Below are 17,230 nucleotides of genomic sequence, written 5' to 3'. Positions count from 1 at the left end.
GGAAATTGACACAGCTGTAAACATTTAATTAAGGTTTAAATATCTTTTAGTCCTTATAATTTAATATATTTTTTTTTGTCCTTACAAAATTATTTGTTTGTTGTTGGTTCTTGTAAATTATATTTGTTTTGTTTTTAGTTCTTAAAAAAATTTAGATAGTACTTTAAACAGTAAAAAAAGTATTATTTCTAAAGCGTTATAAGGACGAAAAATAACACAATGATAATTTACAATGATTAAAAATAAAAAAAAATAAAAAATTTTACAAGAACGAAAAACAAAAAAGAAAATGATAAATTGCAAGGATAAAAAGGTATTTAAACCTTTAATTAAATCTTTCAACGCATATATCTTGATTATGAAAGATAGTTTACATCCTAACGTGGTGTCAGACTTCCTTCTGTGGTGACTCGTGATCCACAGTTGTATCCCTTGAATCTCCCCAACATTATCATCGGTCTCAAGCTTACTCATACTTCCACATTCCTCCCCAAGAATGTATTATGTGGAATTCAAACACGTGTTGCCAAGTGAATTGCACATATTGGATAAATAACAGTAAAATTATAATCCTTGAAATCATAAATATAAGAAGTAAAATGACCAATGTGTAGTAACCAGAAAACCAGGTTAATCAGGCCAACCAAATTAAGATATTTTATAAACAATAAGTCCACCAAAAAAATAATGAAGCTCAAGGCCTTATTTTTCCAAGTTTGAGAGGGGAGGGGGACTATGACGATATCAATATTCATGCAATCAATGGCCATTTCTTACACAAACGCCAATGAATATTCAACCATTTCAAATATAATTTAATCCATTTACAAAACACCTCTCACCAGCAAAGAATTTATCGGATGTTATTTTCCAGCTTCCAATCTTCAATCAAGCAAAAGTTTCAAAGGAACAAACTCATGTAACAGTTGGAAATACACATTTTTCTTACAATAATGTATAAATAATGAGGAGCACCACACCTCTCAAACTATGTCTCAGGATGAAGTTTTTGTGAGGCCATGAGGCTTTTTGTAAGCCATATTGCTGTTTCTCTGGATGATACAGATACAGCATCTTCTCCAAATGGTCTTAGCACAGCAGCAAGCTCTTCAAGCTGTCCTTGCTGAAGTAACTGTGCGCATAACTCGAGCAGAGATTCCAGAGCATCAGCTCTTTGATGGCAAGTATTATCACCACCTCTTGATATGTGTGTCCTTGATGGAACGCCATTTGGTGTCTTATCAGCCATGACAGCATTATCAACTTCTTTATGCATTGAACAACTGATTGTGCGTGTATCTGCTTGTCCTTCATCCTTACCCGGACGCGTTTCATTACTCTCACAAGCCAAGCTGTCCATGTGTGAGCCTTCCGTAAATGCTTCAGGGTTTTTATTTTCCTTCAACCTGTTTCCAGTGTCAGTGTCATGCTCAACCTTAACAGCATGTGCAATTGGTGATGACCTTTCCTCATCAATGGACCCATCTTTATCGTTGCTGTTGCTGTCTTCACTAGACAATGAGTTATTGGAGTCCTCAGGTTTATCATCTTTCTCTTGTGTTACAGCTCTATCAAAGCCTTCTTTGGAAAGTTTATCTTCAACTTCTGTAGTCTCTGCATTTATGTCAATTGCATCAGACTTCTGAAAGTATTCAGCAGAAAGTCTTTTTTCTTCACCTACAGAATCTAGCATACTGTTAGATGTGATCTCATAACCAGATCCATCTTCATCATTACCATTGCTGTTTTTACAGGAAATTATTGATTTACTAGAGCTCTCAAGTTTGGCATCTTCCCTCTGTGCTTCAGCTTTATCAAATCCGTCATTAGAAAATTTGTCTTCAACTTTTGAAGCCGCTGCATCTATTTCAACATCTAACATTTGAACATGTTCAGCTATAAAACCTTGCTCTTCATGCACAGAATCGAGTGTACTCTTTAATGTGGTCTCATCAACGGACCCATCCTTATCATTCCCGTCACTGTTTTCACTGGACACTATTGATTCTCTGGAGTCATCAGGTTTGGCATTTTCCCTCTCTGTTTCAGTTTGGTCAAAACCTTCATTGGAAAAATTATCTTGGACTTTTGAAGCCACTGCATTTGTGTCAATCACATCTGAGTTCAGAAAATGTTCAGCGGTAAATCCTTGTTCTTCATGCACAGAATCAAGCGTACTCTTTGATGTCTTCTCATCAATGGACCCATCGTTATCATTACCATCACTGTTTTCACTAGACACTACTGATTTTCGGGAGTCATCTGGTTTGGCATTTTCCCTCTCTGTTTCAGTTTGGTCAAAACCTTCATTGGAAAAATTATCCTCAACTTTAGTAGCCACTGCATTTGTGTCAATCACATCTGACTTCGGAAAATGTTCAGCTGTAAATCCTTGTTCTTCATGCACAGAATCTAGCATACTCTTAGAAGTGATCTCATTAATGGACCCATCATTATCATTACCACCGCTGTTTTCACTGGACACTATTGACTTTCTGGAGTCCTCAGGTTTGGCATTTTCCCTCTCTGCTTCTGTTCTATCTTCATTGAAAAAATTATCTTCAACTTTTGTAGACACTGCACTTGTGTCAATGACATCTGAGTTCTGAAAATGTTCAGCTGTAAATCCTTGTTTTTCATGCACAGAATCTAGAGTACCCTTTGAAGTGATCTCATCAATGAACTCATCTTTATCATTACCGTTGCTGTCTTCACTGGACATTATTGATTTACTGGAGTCCTCAGGTTTGGCACCTTCACTAAGTGCTTCATCTGTATTGAAATCTTCATTGGATAAAGTATCTTCAACTTTATTAATCACCATATTTATGTCAATTGCGTATGACTTATGACCATCAAGTCCTTGATCTTCATGCACAGAATCCATTGTACTCTTTGAAGTGATCTCACAGTCAGCCGAGTCCCTTGTAAGTCTATTTTTAAAGTCTCCTTCCTTGCACACACTATAAACAGTTGATTCAGATGTTGTTGATCCATCTTTTGAGCCACTAATACTAGTAGAAAACTCTGCAGTATAGCTGGTCAAATCAACCATTTTAGTCTCAAGGTTGTCTTCTGTAATGGTTGACACTGCTAGCTTGCCATCATTATGCCAGTTTCGTATCTGTACATCTCCATTTCCCTCTAATGGATAAAGTTGATCCAAACGATTTACTAATCCCGCCAATTCTGCCTCCTTGTCCCAATGGTCTTTGCTACCGCTAGATTTGTTTTTTGTTTTATCCTTTGAGTTACTATTTATAAGATGTACTGGTAGAAAAATAGATGATGCATTACGACAGCGTAGAACATATGGTTGTAAATGAGGATTCTTTAATAATTCAGATGCCTGCCAACAAAGTGCAGTGTAAGAATGAACAGCTCCACATAAATGAGTTACACAGGAAAAGCTCAGCTGAACTCACCGTCGGTCTATGTTCTGGGTTTTTCCTCAGCATGCTCTTGATAAGTTGTTTCCTGTTAAACATAAATGACACAAGTCTTCTTGCTTCAGTTTTATCATTTCAATGACATGTTTAAAGGAAATGAAGGGATTGACTGGTAGATTTTTGTTGGATTTAAATAGATATATTAATTTTTAAAAGCTCAGGAGGGAAAAATCATGATAGTAGTGTGACTGCTAATAGATTTTAGGAAGTCGAATTATGTGGTTTTGGTGATGAAGGAGGAAACGAGTACAAGGATTCTAAAATTACAAGCTATTGGAATGAAAAGGTGTATTATGGATTTATAGTGTCTAATTATCTGATATAAAATACTAATCCAATGATGCTATCTAGTGCATATTTGGTTTAAATTATATTGGAGAAATAATTGAATACTTTTCCCAGCTTTCTGTTCTGGTTAGTAAAGTGCTGATGCAGCACTGCTAGAACAAGCCCAAGCACACAGCACAAGCTAATAAAATAAAATTGCTGACAATGACTAAATAAGGAAACATAATAAAATTATGAAACAACTCTCAAGATTGCTTCCTTAGTATGATGTCTATTTGATTACATAATACCATTCTAAATACTTCTATAATATTTAGAGATATTCTAAAATATTTTAAGACACATTAAATATATTCTGAGATATTTTGTATAAATTCAAACACTTCCCTTGAAGCTAATGCTTAAAAAATTTTTAACATTGTCACAATTAAAAAACTAAAAACAATAGGAAGCAAACACAAAATTTTCTAATTTGCTCCATGATAAATATTTCTCATTTGATATTAATACAGCCTAAAACAAAATTTGCTAATTTATTAGGAAGCAAACACAAAATTTTCTAATTTATTAAGGACTAAAACAAAATATCGAGGATAAAAAATAAAAGTGTTATTTTCTTAGGGACTGAATGCAAAGCAAAATTTTATTAGGGAGCAAACACAAAAATTGGGTATTTATTAAGAATCAAAAATATATTTAAGCCTTTACTGAATGGAAATGGTATGTCATTTAGTAAAAATGTGTTACATAGGTTCTTCTTGTCATCCAGATACAGTCTCTTAATAGAATTAGTGGAGACTTTCCTAGTACTATTAATCAACTTCAACTGTTAGACACTAATACCTATGAGTACTAAACGCATTTGATCAAGTGATTCATGAACTTACTATTTCCTAAGTGCATTAACTATATGGTTATTTCCAATAGATACTAAAAACAAGTATCAGGTTAAGTATTGGGATAGTATTAGTATAAACCCAAGCAGACGGATACAATAAGAATAATAACCCTCGTTAAATGAGAAAACATAATAAAATTAGAAAAGAAAACAACTCCTATGATTGCTTTCTCAATTAGATTCCTAACTGAGTACATAAGATCTTCTTAAGACATTCTAAAACATTCTAAGATACACGAGATATATTCCGAATATTTTGTAGATATTCTCACACGAAGAAGTTACTTACAGTGTGGAAGAGTAAACAATTGGCAGTGGAGAAATGGAGGATCTATTTATTTTATTGATAAGTCCAGCCCTGTCCTGTCAGATTCATTCATGATTCACCAAATTATTTCACTTAACATATATTGGAGACACTTCATTGTCAGTAATAACATCAAACTCTTATAGATGGTTTTGTTCTTACTGGAGCACGAAACGCCGGTTGATGTGCAACAATTTCAAACATGCAGCAACCTTTAAATACAAGCAGACATCATTCTTACACAAGGTCAGATATCATGGCATATGACTTTGTCAACTAGAATCAGGCATCCGTAATTCTTACCAAGTGACCACATATCAGATTTATAACCATAAGGCATACCAGCAAAGGCCTCAGGACACATGTAGTTTAGAGTTCCAACAGCCTATGAAAGATATATGACAGACACAAACAATAAACAAACTTCAATATGTAGATTTAGTTAAGTAGCATTATCATTAGTAACACATGGTTTAAGGAATGAAGGCAAAAGTTATTCATTTTTAGTTAAAAAGCATCAACTACATGGCATGACAATCCACTACCAGGAGATCAACTGCAAAAAAGTTTCTTGAAGATGGCAGTAGATAATGCTAAAATATTACTAAATACACTTAGATTTGAAGGTAGTGAGGAAAAATATTTCACTTAGCTTTTCATTCAAATAACATAGATATATATATACAAAGAGAAGAGAGAGAAGCTTGAAAGATAAGACAGGACACACTGCTGTCTTCTACTATAAGCTAAAACAGATACAATAATCTATTCTAAAGATACACATAATTATAACACTCCCCCTCAAGCTGGAGCATATAAATTGTATGCTCCAAGCTTGGAACATATAATCTGAATCCTAGGCCCCCTTAAGGGTTTAGTCAAAATATCTGCTGGCTGATCACTGGAGTTAATAAACTTAGTGACAATTTCTTTAGACAGTAATTTCTCCCGAATGAAGTGACAATCAATCTCAATATGCTTAGTCCTCTCATGGAAGACGGGGTTTGAAGCAATGTGAAGAGCAGCTTGATTATCACAATATAGCTTCATTTGCATCACTTTGCAGAAATTCAACTCTTCAAGAATTTGCTTAACCCACATAAGTTCACACGTAACCACAGCCATAGATCTATATTCAGCCTCTGCACTAGATCGAGCAACAACAGATTGCTTCTTGCTTTTCCAAGAAATAACATTCCCTCCAATGGAGACACAATATCCGGATGTGGATCTCCTATCCATTGGACAACCAGCCCAATCTGCATCACAATACCCAGATACTTGTGTATTACCTTTGTCTTCATAAAGTAATCCTTGTCCTGGAGCTCTCTTAATGTATCTAAGAATACGTATAACAGCATTCCAATGATCAACACGGGGATTTTGCATAAATTGACTCACCACTCCAACAGCAAAGGAAATATCAGGTCTGGTGATGGTGAGATAAATGAGTTTTTCCACAAGTCTTCTATACCGTTCAGGGTCAGGATACATTTCACTCTGATCTGCTAGAAGCTTCAAATTTGGATCCATAGGGCCATCAACAGGTCTACAATTCTGCATGCCTATTTCCTTCAAAATGTCAAGAGCGTACTTCCTCTGAGAAATTACAACACCATCTCCTGACTGAGCCACCTCAATACCAAGGAAGTACTTCAAACTTCCCAAGTCTTTGGTCTGGAAATGACTGAATAAGTGCTCCTTTAGCTGACCAATCTTAGTAGCATCATTCCCTGTAATCACTATATCATCAACATATACTATCAAATAAACACACTTCCCAGGGGATGCATGACAATAAAAAACAGAATGATCAGCCTCACTACGTTTCAACCCAAAAAGTCGAACAACATGACTGAATTTACCAAACCAAGCCCGAGGGGATTGCTTCAACCCATAGAGAGATTGACGCAACTTACAAACAAGACCATACTCCCCCTGAGCAACAAACCCAGGAGGTTGCTCCATATAAATCTCCTCTTCAAGGTCACCATGGAGAAATGCATTTTTAATATCAAGCTGATGGAGAGGCCAATGACGCATGGCAGCCATAGCAAGAAATAGACGGACAGTAGTAATTTTAGCTACCGGAGAGAAGGTGTCACAATAGTCAAGGCCATATATCTGAGTATAGCCTTTAGCTACTAAGCGAGCCTTAAGTCGATCAATCTCACCATTAGGCCCAACTTTAATTGTGTAGACCCATCTACAACCCACTGTCTTCTTGCCAGGAGGAAGAGGGACAAGTTCCCAAGTACCACTATGTTCAAGAGCCTGCATTTCATCAATCATAGCCTGTCGCCATCCAGGATGACTAAGTGCCTCATGAACATTAGACGGGACAGAATGTGAAGATAGAGAAAAAACAAAAGAAGAATATGAAGGAGACAAACGATGATAACTCAAAAAATTATAGATAGGATGAGGATTACGAGTAGATCGAGTACCTTTCCGAATGGCAATGGGCCAGTCTGAATCAGAGGAAGGAGAGATGGCAGGATCCATGGCTTGAGGAGTGATTGAAGGAGAATGAAAATCATGAGGTGAACCTTCAGGTACTGGAGAGCCAACATCAGTCGAATGCGGAGGAGAGGATGGAACTTCACTGACATTTTGGTGTGAAGTATCTAGAGGACAGGGAGAGGGAATTGGAAGAACATTCTGGATGGAAGAAGAATGATCCATAGATGGTGAAAAGAAGGGTGTGTCTTCAAAGAAAGTTACATCTGCAGACATATAGTATCTCCTAGTAGAGGGAGAATAGCATTTGTAACCCTTTTGAAGACGAGAATAACCTAAAAATACACACTTGATTGCTCGGGCAGAAAGTTTGTCTAAACCGGGAGAGAGATCTTGGACAAAACAAGTACAACCAAACACTTTAGGTGGAACATGAAATAATGGATCATGAGGGAAAATGATTGAGTGAGGAATTTGATTTTCAAGAGAGGATGAAGGCATTCTGTTAATTAAGAAATAAGCAGTAAGAACTGCATCCCCCCAATGGTGTGTAGGAACATGAGAGGCTAACATTAGTGAGCGTGCGGTATCAAGAAGATGACGATTTTTTCTTTCAGCTATACCATTTTGCTGTGGTGTATGGGGACAAGTGGATTGATTTAAAATGCCTTTGGAGGATAAAAGGGAGGAAAAGTCATGAGAGAAATACTCTTTTGCATTGTCGCTTCTAAAAATCTTAATTGTTTTCCCAAATTGGTTTTCAATCTCATTGAGAAATGACATAAAGATAGGCAAAAGTTCAGATCTGTCTTTCATTAAATAGACCCAAGTACATCTAGAAAATTCATCAATAAAGGTTACAAAATATCGAAAACCAAAAGATGTAACCTGGCTCGGTCCCCAAATATCAGAATGAATGGTAGAGAAAGCTGAATTACATCTTTGGACAGTTTGTGGAAATGATGACCTAACATGTTTTCCTAGTTGACACGACTCACATTCTAGGACTCTAAGATTCTTCAGACCAGGAACCATCATTTTTAGCTTTGGTAAGCTTGGGTGGCCTAGACGATCATGCAAAAGTTTGGAATTTGAAGTTGCAGAACAGGAAATAGATTAGTTGGATTTCAGGTAGTAAAGTCCTCTTGATTCACGTCCTTCTCCAATCACTCGACCCGTGCCATGTTCCTGAATAACACAGGAATTAGAAGTAAATGTTATTGAACAATTCAATGAACGAGTTAACTGACTCAATGAAATTAGATTATAGGGACACTGAGGAATAAACAAGACAGAATCCAACTTTAATGAGGAAGACAAAGAGACTTGACCACTTCCTTGAGGTGCAACTTTAGAACCATTAGCTACAGTAACAAAATGGGGAATTTTTGGAAAAGACATGAATGTAAAAGCGGACTTGTTACCAGAAATATGATCAGAGGCACCTGAATCAAGTATCCAAGGACTAGAACCGTCAATAGATTGAGAAATGCATGCTGTTGAATAACATGGTACAGAGGAAGATGAAGCCGAGCTGCTGGATTTCTCAGATTTCAGCTTCAAATACTCTTGGTACTCTTCATCAGAGAACTTAGACTCTGATTTTTCTGTCTGAGCTACCTTGGCAACTTTCTCAGGAAATCCATGCAGGGAATAGCAATTCTCTTGAGTGTGACCCATCCTCTTGCAATATGTGCATTGGGGACGTCCACCTTTTCCACTGCGGCCTCCTCTACTATTACGGCCTCCCCCTCTTCCACGAGATGCAACCATTGTTGAAGTTTCCACCACATCAGCTGGATTTTCTTCTTTCAACGCATTAGGCACACGAAGTAACCTAGTGATGAGAGAATCCATTGATGGAACTTGATCTCCAGCAAGAACTTGATCACGCACATGATCAAAGTCAGAGTGTAGACTCCTTAGAATGAGGACCATGTAAAACTTATCCAGTTTTCTATTCATTTCTTCCAATGAGTCAGCTACCAAAAACTTTTTCAGCTCTTCAACTGCAACCCTAGCCTTCCCTACATGTGCAATCATGTCATGTCCAGTTTGTTTGAGAGCTGTAACCTTCATGGTTGCATCAAAGAGGCTTTGAATGTCATTTGCAAAGATCTCTTGGGCCTTTTTCCAAAACGAATGACACGTTTTGAATGACCTAAGGATCTCCAAAATATCTGACTCAACTGATTGCCATAATACAGCACAGAGTTGATAGTCAAGCTTCTCCCACTCAAATTTTCTGTCATTTGGAACAGCATCAACTCCTTTCTCCAAATGGTCATGATGTCCTTGGCCAAGGAACCAAAGCTCCACAGAGGCAGACCAAGATAGATAATTTTTCCAGTTCAGTTTTGTAGTTGTTATTGTTGGAGTTCCAGAAAAAGAAAAAACTGGTCCAGAAGAGGCCATTTCTGATCAACAATGGAAGTCCAAAGGAACCAAGAATAGAAGAAGGCACATGCAGGCACAAAGACCTGCCAAAAACAAAAAAGCAACACTTGAAACAGGCTCAGAGAAGAACGACGAAGCTGCCGGAACAAGCTGGGCGAGCTTCCGACGTCGGGACGGCGGCGCGTGAGACACACGCGCCTGAAAACGCGAGGAGCTGTGGCGGCGCGTGACGGCGCGTGACAACTCCAATGGTGACGCAACCTGCAAGGTTGGGTCGCGTGTTCCAAGGCGGTTCGAACCCTAGGTTCGCCGGAGAGAATGACGGCCGGAAGTGACGGTTACCAGCGGAGGACGGAACCCGCTCTGATGCCAACAAGATTTGAAGGTAGTGAGGAAAAATATTTCACTTAGCTTTTCATTCAAATAACAGAGATATATATATACAAAGAGAAGAGAGAGAAGCTTGAAAGCTTTGATAAGACAGGACACACTGTTGTCTTCTACTATAAGCTAAAACAGATACAATAATCTATTCTAAAGATACACATAATTATAACAAATACATTACCGGGGAAGTAAGGTCTTCAGTATTAAGAAGCTTTGCAAGTCCAAATTCACCTGTAGTATTCATGTTATGCATATTTTTCTTTAGACAACATGGTACATGGAAACCCAAAGTGATGAGCATTCAAAGGATAATGACTTCATACCTAGCCGAATGTTATTTTCTTTGGTAAGGAATATGTTGGAACACTGAAATTAAATGAAGTTGCATTAATATAAACACCATGTAAGGATTTCTTTGACAGGATATAAGAATAAGGGGTACCTTGATATCTCTATGGAGTACCCGATTGGAGTGAAGGTAGTCCACAGCCAGTAATAACTGAGTCAACCATTTGCAAACTTTCTATTGGAGAAAATGGCAATGCAGAGTGGGTAAGGAATAAGGAAAAGGAATCCAGAGAGAACGAAGACAAATGGAAGATGAGAGGTTAAGTACAAAGTTTCCTTCCCCATTTTTTTTGGGCCAAGGGTTACATCATAATTCCTAATTTGCAAAGACTCCCAAATAAGGGGGAGGTTTACCTAAAACCTTTCCCTCCCCTCCCTTTCCTTCCATTGTCCCCCAGCCAAACAAACACACCAAGGAATGGAACACAAAGCCTTATTAGTTACCTCCTCCGAAAAATAAGATCCCCGAGCTTTCTTTATATTCGCAGCCCTGCTCCAGAAGAACGTAGTATTCCATGATTTAGACTTTAGGTAACAGGTTATAATGCTCCCAAGTGTCATATAAATGTACATGAAATGTATATGCTATGCTTTATAATGCATGAGACCCACAGAATCCCAAAGCCTTTATTCCAAGGTATTCCATTTCTTAGAATGCGATTAAAATTACCGGCTTACGAAAAAGTATAAAATTCAGTGTAGCTTCCATACAAAATAGAAGTTTGTAAGTTATCCACATTTCAAGTTTAGCAGGCTTTCACCCAAAGGACGGGTTAAGACTTTAAGAGTTGTGAAAATCATTCTCAGAATCTTACCTAATGTTTAAGATTTTAGGCAAATAGGTTACATGCAGATAGCTAATAAAACATTTTACTTCTTAGACATAATTATATGGCAATGGCATTCTCTCTAATCAGAAATAATGAATAACTCAGATACTTAATTTATGCTAGAAACAATGGTGTTACTAACAGATATTACCAAACTTACATGTCACCTCCTTCACAATAGCCAGTTATAATGCATATGTAGTCATCCTACAGAACATGAAAATAACATAAATATTAAGGATTCATGAACATTTAAATAAGCCTATACATTCTATAGAACTTCAAACTTAAATTTTTATCTATATATAAAAGTATAAATGAAAATTCAATAAGAAAAAGAAAGACTGAATTTTACAGTCTTTACCTTCTCCACCCAAGCATCTTTGTACTCCACAATATATGGGTAATGTAGTTTTGCTATTAGGTCCATCTGAAACGCACAGAGAGAAAGAGAGACAATATCACCATTTTTGTCAGAACTAAGAACGTAAGAAAACAGTCATTCAAAACCATGAAGGAGAACCTCAGCAGTGAAGTCAGTGAAACCACTATTAATATATTACATTTATAGAAAAAATAGCTTCATAATTCAGATGGAATTAAGCTCAAATAAAATGCCACATCACATGGTGCTCATAGCATTTTGTAAGCATACTAAATTCATAAAACCAAATGTCTTCTACTTTGGAGTAGAAGTCTAATCAGTACCTCAAAAGACAATGATGAGAAGCAGAGGACCTACAAGATTTCATTAAGCGAAATTAAATTCAATTTGAGTTTACTGGTATGTTTTTAAGTCTCTATCTGTGGCTTTGCAGAAGGAATATTAATTCTGGTATTAACTCATATTCAGATGACTGGTTTATCTGTAGCAGGAATGAAGCATAACAAGCTGTGGCATGTTCATAGATCATTATGGAAGATACAGAAAGATATTGAGAAAAGCAAGTAACTAGTTAGGTTGTGCTTATTCAAGCCACGCATGACTCAAAAGATAGAAGGAAATAGATCAATCATTACTATTTATTCTTTGATGATGGGACAGATTAAAAACCACTTCAAAAAAGAAACAATAAAAGTAAAAGGCAGAACCAAAACAGTAGTGTTCATAATTTGAATTGTCCTATCAGTAAGGATAGAAAGTAAGAAAACAAGAGAAAATAATACCAATAACTAAATAATTGCGTGGTTGCACTGAATATATGCAATAAGAGAAAGGGTTGGTTACACCAACCTCTTGTTGTGCTGTCACTTTGGATTTGTCTGCGTGCTTGGCCAATCGAATTTTCTTCAGCACATACCTACCAGTAAGATGGAATTTTCACCATCAAGCGGAATAAAGAACTGAAGCTGGAAAGCAAAACTGGTATTGAATTAGCACAGATTTTAGTCCTAAACAATAGATTTTTTTTTCTGGGGTTGTCCATTTCTAAACTGATAAAGGATTCTTCAATGGTCCATGCTAAAAGCTAACTTCTATTGAATTTGCAGGGCTTCAATTTCCACAATTGACAACCAAAATCTCAAAAAGATTGAAAATTTCTTTCTGGGGTTGTTCAATTTTGACCAAAGAAAAGATCTTGAAGAGTTCATGCTGCATGATTCCAGCAATTACATTTACACAGAACACACACACACACACAAAGGAAACAGTGCCCAACCTCTTGTTTTCAATCTTGTGTAGAACAAGAAAAGTTGCACCAAGTGCTCCTCTTCCAATTTGCTGAACCACTTCATAGTCTTCCATCTTGCCACTACTCTCCATGAGAAAAACCTCCAGAAGAAGCTACAAGACAAAAAAAAAACAGTGAAGCACTGAAGCAGCAGATCCTGATTTGCCGAGAACCCAATTCAGGAAACGTTTGATTCTTTATTTTAAGGCAAAGTCTTGCTGTTGTGAGCGTGAATTTCAGCTACCAACCCTTTTTTGCTTCCTCCAAATGCTGTAAATGAACACGAAACCTATAGCTTCAATAGCATTAATTATTATTAAACTCACTTGGGCGATTATTGAATGAACTTCAGCAACCATGAAGGGTTTTCAACTTTCCACTACTATGATAATGACACTAAACTTAGCTTCTCAGGAGAGTGAAGAGAAAGCGACAGTGGAATATACCAAAAAAATTGAGAGTTTGATGACTTACCGTAAGAAAGTTGAGACAGAGAGGAGAGAGATGGAAGCACAGTAAAGTCAAGGAAAGAAATGCAGAACAGACATGTAGTCACTTTAATATTACTTTAATATTGATAAGCGTGTAATAGCTACTTAATTTAGTATAGTTGTGGCTACCATAATTTATGGTCTTAATAAGGTATACTATTTATGTTAATTTGGTTTTCGAAATTTCTTATCCATATAAATGAGTGTTTAATGGTTATCTATTTTACTGTTAGGTAGGGTAAAATAATTTTATATAATTATTCAATTATAATCTAAGATTTTTAAAATATTTACTTTAAAATTTAATAAATTAATTATAAATAATAAATTATAATTAAATGATAATGAAAAAAAAAATATATCCCGTCAATATGTATAACTTTTTGTCTATAAATTAATTTTAAAACTGTTCATGTTATGACAAATCATTTTAGTAAGACTGTTTTTTTATTTGTTTGAAAAAATAAAAGAATAAATAATTAATTTAGTCTGTAAATTTGTATATCAATGTTATTATAGTCTCTGGAATTAAGAAATTTATTAATAAATCTAAACAAAAATAAGAGAATTAAATTCGACGAGTGACGATGACAAAAAGAGTAAAATAATAACAAGACTAAAAAAGTGTGATAAGTGTGTCATTATAATAAACATATTAGAACACATTCAAAATGCCATACATTAAAAATAATTCTTAATATAATATTTTTAAAATATATGCGTAAGTGAGTCTATTATAATATTTCTTAATATAATGAAAAATTATTCTTATCCAATAAAAAAATCTTCGAAAATGATTTTATGATATCAATACTTATCAATGATGTAACATATATTTAAATATCACATGATATTTCATAATCATCACTAACAACATATAACTAAATGAGTAAATGTTACATGAACTTGTGCTATATTATACAAATTTAATGAAAAAGTAGCTATAAATTTGAAGATAGCGGATTAAATTATAAATATTTGATAAAACTAATTATTGAAGTAACAGAAAAGTATAAAATGATAAAAAAAAAATTATGATTTATTTAAAAATGTTAATCATAAAATTTAATATATATATTAAAAATAAAAAGATAAGAAAATATAAAAAAATAGAAGCTAAAAGCTAGTGTTAAAAAAAACGTTATTCCAAACAGCATATTAAAAAGATAAGAAAATAATAAAATCAGAAAATATAATAAGAAAATAATAATCAAATTAATAGAAAAGTATAAAATGATAAAAAATAATAATAAAATTATGATTTATTTAAAAAATTTAATCAAAAAATTTAATAAATATATTAAAAATAAAAAGATAAGAAAATATAAAAAAAAAATAGAAGCTAAAAGCTAGTGTTAAAAAAAACATTACTTCAAACAACATATTAAAAAACATTAGAAGCTATTAAAAAATATATTTATCGAACAGTTAAACAAACTTTTCAACTAGTAAGAAAAACTAGAAATTAATCGAAATGTCTTACCGAATCTTAAATAATGATGATAACAAACATTTTTAAAAATTTACAAAAAGACCAAAATAGAAAAGAAACACAACCTAAATTTGGTCATATTTATAAGAAAAACATATTTAAACCTGAAAAGTGTTAAAATTCTAATAGATTATATATTTTTCTAAAGACTTAGACTACAAGAAAAATCGTGATTACCAACGGAATTTTTCGATGGATAATATTATGTCGAAAATTATGACGTTATCGATAGAATTTATCGACAGATAAATATTCCATCGAAAAACATTTATTGCCGTTTGATTTTGGCCCATGGATTTGGTTCTGTTAGAAATATGGATCCATCAGAAATTTAAAATAACTCAAAATAAACACAAAGCAACCCTACTCACTCTTCAGCGCACCCAGTTTGTCATCGCAGTGGCCCTATCACCAACTTGTCGTCGCAACCTTTCTCCGTCAATAACTCACCATCAGGGTTGTGCTACCGTCGTGGCGTAAGCCGCCGCAAAGTTGTTGTCATGGGCGCCATCACCAGTTCATTCCCTTTTTTGTTCAATTTTTAAATTTGTTTGTTCTCTTTTTTCTCTCAAATAGTGAGTTCTATTATGCCAATAGATATACAAAATACAACCACTGTCTCAAGTTTTCTCCATTCTTTTTGTTTTGCTAGCTCGCGACATCAGATCAACATCGACAGGCTCCCACGACTGGTACGATATTTCATTCCCTCTCTCTTTCTATTATCTATAGAAAGGTAATTTTATTAATTTGTTAGTCTATTCATCATTTGCGACATCTTATTTTGAAATTTTGTCAACAATTGATTAATTGATTAGCTAGTAACTAACAATTCATCTTAACCATGTTTTGTGTTCCCAATTTTCTTTGAATCATGTTATTTTGGGAATAAAGTTAATTAGTAAAGTGAAAGCACTATGTCTGATACTCATCTTCGACTTTCTCGCTTGAATCGTTTTAATTTTTACCAATGGAAGAGTAATTTGTTTCAAAAGGTGAAATTGAAACCTATTAACAATGTTGTTGCACTCTGCATCATCTATGTAATGTCGAGGTAAATATTTAGGTTATTCCATGTATTGATGAAATTGAACTTTCATTATTTCTTCATTTGAATTCAATGAATAATTTAATGTTTATATAAAAGGAAGTGTACTTTGAGATTCTAAGAAGATGTCACTTGATAATGACAACTAATGTATGTCTAGTTGTCTATATAAGTTTGAAGATGGAATGAAACCACAGAAACAAATGATTTTGGACTGATGATGATTTGCCTCTTTATGACATATATTTGATAGTAGAGAGAGCTCAAGCTTGAGATTAAAAAAGAATGTGCTATTAAATTTATATTGACAATTTTTTTGTATTAAAATTATATGTTGCTTTTTTTCATATTGTGTTGCTTTACTTATTGAAAATAAAAATACATTCTCTAATCAAAAGAGTATTTTCAAGATATTCTTCAAATAAGTATTCTCCTGTTTTCACCAATTATCTTGGAAGTTTTTCCATGGTCACATATGGATTTGATTTTGCTATCGTATTGGCTATTGTTTTGTTTTTATTGCAAACAGTGTTGGGAGTTAGCTTTTTAAAAACATGAATGTTTCTGATAAATACCAACTGTAGCGGACAACCTCTTAATTTTAAGTAATAGTCCTACATCACACATAACTAATGATTGGGGAAAAAAAGATATATAAAATTTATAAGTTCATTAGAGTTAAAAAGTATGCGACATGAAAGAATAGAAAGTTTGCTTATATTACTATTATGTCAACAATTATTCCATCCATGTAATTTTGTTTATTTTCGCCTTTTGCCCTTTTTGTCTATATAAAAAAAAACTATGGTGTGTCTTAATGTAGGCAAAGTATTTTGTTTTACAATAATGGAAAAGTATATTTAAAAGTAACTATAAAGGAATCTAAATCAAGTATTATATCCAAGGGTTTGGATTAATTGATCATTATCAAACTCTTTAAACTCTTGTATCATGTGAACAAATGCAAACATAGCAATAATGAGAGAATAAAGAGAAAACATAGACAACGTGAATGAAGAATGAGATTCTCAAAATACAAAAGATGATTCAATTATGGAACAATTAGGGACCCAAGTTTACTTGGATTCAACAATGAGATGTTCATATTCAATTTATCCTAGCACCTTCAAAACCCTTGTTTAATTTGAAATTTAGGAATTGT

The 17,230-nt window shown here is 34.4% G+C and overlaps 1 protein-coding gene across 6 annotated transcripts; it reads right to left on the bottom strand.

Moving 5' to 3' along the window:
• Positions 1-788: 788 nt before the first annotated feature.
• LOC100818558 (serine/threonine-protein kinase Nek7) lies at positions 789-13,620 on the bottom strand. Of its 6 annotated transcripts, none has more exons than XM_006588853.4 (14): positions 13,512-13,620; positions 13,026-13,307; positions 12,599-12,665; positions 11,729-11,794; positions 11,525-11,571; positions 10,979-11,024; positions 10,629-10,709; positions 10,510-10,552; positions 10,368-10,417; positions 5,246-5,327; positions 5,105-5,154; positions 4,925-4,998; positions 3,426-3,477; positions 789-3,349 (listed from the first exon to the last, which is right to left on the bottom strand). In XM_006588853.4, the coding sequence occupies exons 2-14, from the start codon at positions 13,127-13,129 to the stop codon at positions 989-991; spliced, it is 3,123 nt and encodes a 1,040-aa protein (XP_006588916.1). In that variant the 5' UTR covers positions 13,130-13,307; positions 13,512-13,620; the 3' UTR covers positions 789-988. The 6 variants fall into 6 exon arrangements, with proteins under 6 accessions (XP_006588916.1, XP_006588919.1, XP_006588918.1 ...); XM_006588856.4 differs by having other exon boundaries at positions 13,026-13,150; positions 13,512-13,571; XM_006588855.4 differs by having other exon boundaries at positions 13,026-13,326; positions 13,512-13,555.
• Between the last annotated feature and the right edge of the window lie 3,610 nt (positions 13,621-17,230).

The sequence above is a fragment of the Glycine max genome, chromosome 10 (genome assembly GCF_000004515.6).
Source record: "Glycine max cultivar Williams 82 chromosome 10, Glycine_max_v4.0, whole genome shotgun sequence".
Lineage (NCBI taxonomy): Eukaryota > Viridiplantae > Streptophyta > Magnoliopsida > Fabales > Fabaceae > Glycine > Glycine max.
This window is presented reverse-complemented; position numbering and strand designations above follow the sequence as displayed.

What these genes read in the sequence shown, in the direction of transcription:
- LOC100818558 (XM_006588853.4), bottom strand. Translation starts at nt 13,129, where the DNA reads ATGGAGAGTAGTGGCAAGATGGAAGACTATGAAGTGGTTCAGCAAATT. An exon ending in AAGTGACAGCACAACAAGAG is followed by an intron (nt 11,795 to 12,598) that starts GTTGGTGTAACC and finishes TGTGCGTTTCAG; the next exon opens with ATGGACCTAATAGCAAAACT. An exon ending in ATCTGATATGTGGTCACTTG is followed by an intron (nt 5,155 to 5,245) that starts GTAAGAATTACG and finishes TTGTATTTAAAG; the next exon opens with GTTGCTGCATGTTTGAAATT.